Here is a 7,908-nt window from a genome sequence, read left to right as displayed (position 1 = left end):
GTGTGGTGGCGCACGCTTGTAATCCCTGCGCTTGGGAGGCGGAGACAGGAGGATCACGCAGGTTCGAAGCCAGCCGCGTGCGCTGGCTTAGGAGACCCTGTTTCCAAATAAAAAAGTATAAAAAAAAAAAAAAAAGAAATGCCCAGGAGGATATGAGGGAGGACGACTACCCAGGCTCCTTTGCCAGCCGAGACCCGGGCGGGGAAGGGCCAGCACGTTAGCAGAGGTGACCTCCCAACAGTCCCCGCCCTACGGCGTACAGGAGCCGAGGAAGGCCAGCAGCCTGAGGAAAGACAGGCCACACTGCTCGCTCAGAGTATTTATTCGACACTGCCCCGTGGAGCCTACAGGAAGGGGCCCAGGCCGCACCCCTTGCCCTTTCCCAAGCACCTTCTTCAACCAAAGACCTTGGGGAACCAGACATCTCAATGAGCCAGGGAGCCTCTGGGGCAGAGCGGCATTCGCCTGCTACACCTGACGCTGAGATGTGTTCCCAGGGAGGAGGCAGGAGCCAGTGAGCGTGGTGCATGGACTGGAAGAGAGGGACAGAGCGGGCTCTTCCCTGCCCCAGCGTGGTTGGCAGAAACAGGCATTTAACAAGATAGGAGAGAGAACAGGCGGGTGGCCAGGGATGGTCAGGGGCCAGGTCACCCAGATCACAAGTAGGAGGAACCCGGCTAGCAACTGGAGTTCTCAGGCTAGACCAGAGTTGAGGGCTCAGCACCTAGAGGGGGAAGCCAGGGCTCCTCATCCAGCCCTATTATGGCCAGGTGGAGAGCTCTTGCCCTTTGGAGAACTCAGAATGATCTAAGGGCGAGAGGGCCATGGCAGACCAACAGCTCCAGCCCAGTCTCAGTCTCTCCCCTTTCCTACAGACTCTGACCAAGAGAAGCAGAGATTCACAGAGTCCTAGGACTCTGCCCCGGATCCCTAGCTCCAAAAGAGTGAGTGGGACAGGCAAAAAGCGCCTGGATGAGCGCACACCAGTGTGGCTGTACCTGGCACTCCTCTGGGGAGGGAGAGGGGCGTTTTCCTTCACCTCGCCTGATAGGCAGTGGGCCACTGAACGCAGCACACCCTGCCCCGTGGAGGGATCCCAGAAATGGCCCGCACCACATCGCCTACTCCCAGGAGAGGAGCCTCCGCTGGTACGGCATGGTTTGGAACGAGCACAGAGGGCTGAGGCAGCCCACTCCCGCGGAGGACACTCCTTCCTCCTTCCCCATGGTCTGCCGACTCCGGCCTTCCCAGAGCTGGGACTGGGCAGGACTCATCTGGTGCTTCACATGATCAGGCACTGTTCTCCAGGGGCACCTGGCGGGCCCGACAGGTTGAGAGCATCCAGGTCAAAGTTGAGGCCAGGAGGCTGGAGAAGATGGGAGGGGCTCAGGGGATGCTCACCTGCAGGCCAGAGGCCATGAAGGTCCAGCCCAGCCACCGCGCTATCTCAGGTTACGGCATTCTGGACACAGGAAGACACACTCACCATCTCCCCAGCCAGCTCCTTTGGAGGATGACCCAAGTCCTGAAGCTGGAAAATATATAAAGACAAAAATATGAGAAAGGAAGGAAAAAAAATCCCGGAAAGCAAGAAAGGGGACTGCCAAGGCCTCTGCACGCCTCCCCGAGTCCTCCTGGGCCCGCCTCTACTCAGCATGGCAGCTTCACCTGCTGCATGAGGTCCAGCACCGCCTCGAAGCGCGCTTTCTGAGTGGCCTCGCTGTCCGTGGGCGTCTCCGCCTCGAAGTGCTCACAGATCTTCTCCATGACGCTGTGCTGCTCCTGATACTTCTCAAACTGCTCTGGGGGCAGAGACGCCCGGTGACTCTGCAGCCATTCTGGATACTAAGGAGGACAGTGGGCAGGAGAGAACGCACCACTTGTGAGGGGAGGGACACAGGAGGAGTGTGAGGAGCAGCGCGGCCGCGCCAGCTCATCTACCTCGTGAGCCCGCTCTGGGCACAGCAGCCTGCAGGGCTCATGAAGTTATAGACAGTGCACAGACAGGTCTTACGGCCCCATGGAGGTCTTATTGCATTTTCTTCTTTGCTGCTATTATTCTGACAACCTAACAAATGTAAACCACCATTCTCAGCTGGGGAGTGGGCTGTAGGTCGCCAAAGGTGGCTCTGCTGACGCCTGGTCCACACAGCTCGTCTTAGGCTTTACCATGCTGCCTGTGTAGCTGACACACTTCTACTCCTGGATTTTCTCTTTCTTTCTGATAAAATTAATAAACTCTTTGTGTGTGTGTGTGGTGCTGGGGATTGAACCCAGGGGAGAGGGGCTTTACCTCTGAGCTGAACCCCCAGCCCTATTTTGTTTTTTTATTTGGAAACAGGGTCTCACTAAGTTGCAGAGGGCCTCACGAGGTTGCTTAGTCTGGCCACAAACCTGCAATCCTCCTGCGTCAGCCTCCCAAAAACTGGGATGATAGGCATGTGCACTGGGCCCGGCTTTGTCAAGCTATGTGACCATCATTTAAGCCACTCTTAGGTTGTTCATAACATAAAGGCGATGAGTACTGTTGGAGAAATGAGTGGAGGCAGAAATACAAGAACGGGCCGTCAGCTGGGTGTGGCAGCGCACGCTCGTCATCCCAGTACTTGGGAGGCTGACACATGAGGATCCCAGGTTTTTGGGCCAGCCTCAGCTACTTAGGCCATGCGCAACTTAGACCCTGTTTTCAAATAAAAGAATAAAATATAAAATACGTCTGAGGATGTAGCTCAGAGGTAGAACACCTTTGGGTTCCATTCCGAGTGCCACCAAAACAAAACAAAACAAAAAAGAATGGGCTGATCAGACAACTCCAAAGTCTTGAATCAATTGACAAAAACTAGAATTGAAGCCAGGCGTGGTGGCCACACTTGTCATCCCAGCATTCGGTAGGATGAGAAAGGAGGATCATGGTCTGCGGACAGCCTCAGCTATTTAGTGAGGCCCTTTGCAACTCAGTGAGACCCTGTTTCCAAATAAAAAAATAGAGCTGGGGATGTATCTCGAAGGTAGAATGCCCCTGGTTTCCATTCCCAGTACCTCAAAAAGCAAAAAGAAAGAAGCCTTCGGATACAACTTGCCCACCCTCCAACCCTTCCCACACCGATAAACAGGCCAAGGAGGGGAGAAAGAGTGTGTACAGCCTCGTTACTCTCCGCTCCCTCCCGGGCGCAGAGCCGCAGCGAGCTGGCGGGAGGGCGGAGGCCGCAGGAGCACCTCCCGCGTACCTTTTCTGTGATCTCCTTCAGCGATGGGTACAGCACGTCCTTGGACAGCAGGTTCTGCATGATGCTCTGCATGATGGGGAGGAGGCTGCCCTCCCCGTCCCCTTCCTCCACGCCCAGCCCCTCCATGGCCTTGGTCAGCTCCTCTTCTGACATGCCAGAATTCTGGACGGGAGAGAGGGAGGTTGGTGGGTGTGCGCTTGCCTTGATCCCAACCGCCCCCCCCCCGCCCCCGCCGTAGGAAAGAACTAACTAAAGTTTCCTGGGCCAGCGAGGTAGGGCCAGACAGGAGAGCACGCAGGGCCAGCTGGGTCTCCAGAGTGCTCTGGAGGCCCGGGGCCTACCTTTTCCCCTCACCTGAAGGTCAGTGGCATTTTTGGCAAGCCCACTTAATGTCTCCTTCAGGCAAGAAGTGAATTCTTGCTGGGAGGTGGCGTCATTGCCTGGAAGACATCAAGACGAGCGGCATCACTCAGGGCTTCCCCTGCGCGCTGCACAGCCCCAGCCCCACGGCGATGTGCTAAGCCAGCACTGTCCCACAGGCACACCCGCTGCTCCAGGCCAGTTCCAGTCCTTGCAGGAGTCCCCGTGGCTGGGCCGTCAGCTGGGCCTCGCAAGACACCCACCATACAGTATCGTTTAAAATACTGCTTTTATGCTGGGCGCGGTGGTGTACGCTTGTCATCCCAGCATTCGGGAGGCTGAGACCTAAGGATCGCAGGTTTACAGCCAGCCTCAGCTACTTAGTGAGGCCCTCTGCAACTCAGGGAGACCCTGCCTCAAAATAAAGAAAAAAAAAAAATAGGCCTGAGAGTGTAGCTCGAAGGTAGAAACCCCCCCCCCCCGGGTTCCATCCCCAGTACGGCAAAAATAAATAAGTAAAAATGAAAAATAATGGCTGGTTTTGAACAATCTTTTCTTTTTCTTTATTTTTTTGGATCTGGGTATGGAACCCAGTGACATTCAACCTTCAACCTACATTCCCTGGCCTATTTTTTATTCTTCATTTTGAAACAAGGTCTCCCTGAGTTGCAAAGGGCCTCACTAAGTAGCAGAGGCTGGCCGTGAACTGTGATCCTCCTGTCTCAGCCTCCCAAATGCTGGGATTACAAGCGTGCAGCACCACGCCTGGTTCTTGGACAATCTTTTCTAATATTCTCCAACTCATCTCACGCCTTCCATTAACCACATTCCCAGACTCCTCTCTGACTCCAGGATTACTACCAACTTCTCTGAACCCTGTTCTCAAGTAGCAAAACATAAGTGGGTTGGCCCAGTTCCTGCTTACCCACTCTCCCGGCAGCCTCTGAGAGCTTTTGGAACTGCTCTACCAGGTGGGGCTCTTCCTCAGCCAACTCCTTCATCGCCTTCTCGAACTCTGCAGTGGCTTGGGAAGCCAGCTCGCTGTCAAAAAGCTCCTGGAAAAACTTCTCCTGGGAGGCGAAGAGGGCATCCTGCAGGGGAGGGGCCCAGATGCATCTCCCACAGCACTGAGCTGTGCCTGACCTCCAACAGAAGCCGGGGGTAGCTCTAGGAAGGCAGCACCTCCCTCCTGCCCACCTCCCTGGCACAGTTGATCTACCTCTCCTCAGGAGGACAGCAAGAAAAGCTTGTGGCCATTGAGAAAAAGGTAGGAGTTAACATGTCAATCCAACCACTCCAGCCTGCTCTTTCTCAAGCCTCCCTGAGATCCCACACTCCACCGCCAGGCCCTGGCTGCCGAGGCCTGAGGCCTGCAGCAGCTGTCAGCAGTGTGAGGCCAAGGCCCTCCCACCCGCCCTCTGGCCCACAGGGGCCTGCCCACCTCTGCCCAGAGCTGAGGCCGCTCCCTCCCTCTCCCGTGGGGGCGTGGGACTTATACTTTGGCAGTGTCTCCTGGTGATCTCTTCTGGGGCCCTGAGGCATCGGGGGCCGTGGTGGTAGGAGGGGGTGCCGGGGAGGGTTTGGCTTTATCGAAATCATCAAGGGCACCTTCAGAGACAAGAGACATGGCGGACGTGTTGGGGATGGATGAGGCTGTGTGCTTTCTGGACAAAGCACTAGGAAAACAGTCTTATAAAGCGCCAACTTTCCTCAAATTTTCTCCTGGCCCCCTGGATCCATATGCCTTCCACCTCCCTCAGAGTTACCTAATTTATTGAGATCAAATGGGGAAAAATTCCCTGATGGTGGAACAAGTGTCCATTTCAGAGCTGGAAGGGGCGAGTTAAAAGAAGTTCTGCAGAGACAGCGACAGCCATACACTAGGAATTCTCTAGAAATCTTTTCTGGCTTTTTTTTTTTTTTTTTTTTTTTTTTTTGCAGTACTGGGCCTGGAACCCAGGGGCATTCTACATGCAAGCGACACCCCCAGCCCTATTTTTATTCTTTATTTGGAAAGGGGGTCTCACTGAGTTGCAAAGGGCCTCGCTAAGTAGCCGAGGCTGGCCGAGAACCTGCCATCCTCCTGTCTCAGCCTCCCAAATCCTGGGATGACAAGCGTGCGCCACCACGCCCGGCTAAAGGGAATAATCTTTGGCAAACCGGAACAAGATGTCCCACCCAGACCCCCACCGTCCCTCCTACTAGTACAAACCACGGGTTTCCACGTTCTGTACTCCACAGGAGGGAAGTCAGCTGTCTTATGTTTCTCGTGCGCGTGTGGTACTGGGAATGGAACCTCCGGACTACACTCCAGACCTACTTTATATTTCTTATTTGGAACCCGCTACACTAAGTAGCCGCGTCTGTCTCCGCCCCCCAGGCAGTGGGATTGCTAGTTCTCTCTTCACATAACCCCGTGCCAGTCGGCGTAGCTTGGCACTCCTCGCCGCCCTGGCCACTTCTCGGCCTCTCACATGTCTGTGGCCGAGCACGAGATAAAGATTCACCTCTGCCCCGCAGAGCCCGAGCTGTGCGGCCCGCCCGGGGCCGGCCTGGGCGCGGCGCGGGCGCTCTGGGCAGCACGGCGACAGGACTGGAGGGCACGGCTGAGGGGAGCCCCGCGAGCGGCGGGGGCGCTGCCCCGTGAAGGAGCGGGCGAGCGGGTGCCGCGGGGAGCCCCAGAACTGGAGCGGGCGTGCGGGCTCGCGAGCGCCGCCGCGCCCCGCCGCGCCCCCGGCTGGCTCGGCCGCCCGGGCCTCCGCCCGCGCCCCCGCCGCCCTCGGCCCTCCCCGCGGCGGCTTACTTTCCAGGAGCTCCTCCAACTCCGGGTCCGCCTCGGCGCCGCCGCCACAGCCGTCCTCAGCGGCCGCCATCTTGCGACCTCCGGCTCGCCGTAGGGGGCGGGCCTCCGCCGGCCCCGCCCTGCCCCGCCCCCGCCGCGCCCAGCCAATGGGATCGCTCGCTGCGGAGCCGCCATTTTTAAAGGGACAGGAAGCCGTGGCACTCATTGTTTTTCTGCTTTCCTTTGGTACCTTGAATCCGGAGAAGCTAACTGTGATGGTCTTTCTGGTTTCTCACTGACTTTTCACTCAGCTTCTCACATCGCCTCGAGAAACTCTATCGCTTCTTCCTGAGCCCTGGATAGGCGCGCGCGCGCGCACACACACACACACACACACACACACACACGAGTGACATGCACAGGCCTGGCTCTGCAGCAGGTATCACACGTGCAGTTCATCCTGACACTTTCCCCACCCATACAATGTGTGTTCAGTTATTCGTTGCAGCAGTGTTAACAATTGGAAAAGAGTGGAGAGAACACATATAGCTCTAATAAGCAATTTCAGAACTTACAGTAAATTATATAATGTAGAAAATGCAGAGATGTAAAAAAAGGGTGAAACTCTCCACTGAAATGCATGTGTTAAATGAGAAAACAAGGTACAGAACTGTTAAATAGTAAGCTTCCAGTTGTGTACAAAAGGGAGGTGGGAAAGAGCACATTCACATCGGCTTTCAACAGTGTTTTCATGTTTGGGAGAAGACAGAAACTGGACAGCTCAGGAAAGATGGAAGAAACACTTGTCAGGGACAGCTGTGTGTGTGTCGCACTGGGGATTGAAACCAGGGGCATTTTACCTCTGAGCTAAACCCCTAGCCTGATTTTATTTGGAAACTGGGTCTGAGTTGCAAAGGGCCTAAGTGATTGAGGCTGGCTTTGAACGTGAGATCCTCCTGTCTCAGCCTCCCAAGTCCTAGGATTACAAGCATGTACAACCACGCCTGGCACAGGATAGTTTTTAACACTCACTGATTTTTTTTTTTTTTTTTTTTTTTTTGCAGTACCAGGGATGGAACTCAGGGGCTCCAGCTATACTCCCAGCCCTATTTTTTATTCTTTATTTTGAAACAGTCTCATTGAGTTGCAAAGGACCTAAGTAGTAGCTGAGGCTGATTACAAACCACAATCCTCCTGTCTCAGCCTCCCAAATGCTGGGATTACAAGTGTGCGCCACCACGCCCACCTGACACTGATTTTTGAGTGGTATATATTACTGAAAACATAAATTTGAAGTGCAAAAATGGCATAGTATATCATTCTACCAAGTTCGGTACCACTTTATTTTTGTAGTACCAAGAATGGAACCCGGGGCCTGACATGTGCTGAGCAAATGCTCTACCACTGAGCCACATCCCCAGGCCATCTACCCATTCTTGACACATGACAGCCAACATACTGCATTGCCAATGTAACCGTTGTAATTACATATGCGCGCACGCGTACACACACACACACACACACACACACACACACACA

At 55.0% G+C, this 7,908-nt stretch overlaps 1 protein-coding gene across 3 annotated transcripts; it reads right to left on the bottom strand.

Moving 5' to 3' along the window:
* Window positions 1–1,282: 1,282 nt before the first annotated feature.
* Window positions 1,283–6,460, bottom strand: PEX19 (peroxisomal biogenesis factor 19; the record flags this gene model as incomplete). 3 transcript variants are annotated; one of them, XM_080693115.1, is made up of 8 exons in its annotated part: window positions 1,283–1,366; window positions 1,487–1,531; window positions 1,669–1,845; window positions 3,228–3,389; window positions 3,582–3,667; window positions 4,513–4,678; window positions 5,086–5,195; window positions 6,391–6,460. In XM_080693115.1, 8 exons carry the CDS (start codon window positions 6,458–6,460, stop codon window positions 1,283–1,285), a joined length of 900 nt encoding a protein of 299 aa, XP_080549241.1. The 3 variants fall into 3 exon arrangements, with proteins under 3 accessions (XP_080549241.1, XP_080549242.1, XP_080549243.1); XM_080693116.1 differs by lacking the exon at window positions 1,487–1,531; XM_080693117.1 differs by lacking the exons at window positions 4,513–4,678; window positions 5,086–5,195.
* Between the last annotated feature and the right edge of the window lie 1,448 nt (window positions 6,461–7,908).

Source organism: Muscardinus avellanarius (assembly GCF_963383645.1).
Source record: "Muscardinus avellanarius genome assembly, chromosome: 3".
Classification (NCBI taxonomy): domain Eukaryota; kingdom Metazoa; phylum Chordata; class Mammalia; order Rodentia; family Gliridae; genus Muscardinus; species Muscardinus avellanarius.
Note: the sequence above shows the minus strand (reverse complement) of the source record. Positions and strands in the feature narration are given on the sequence as shown.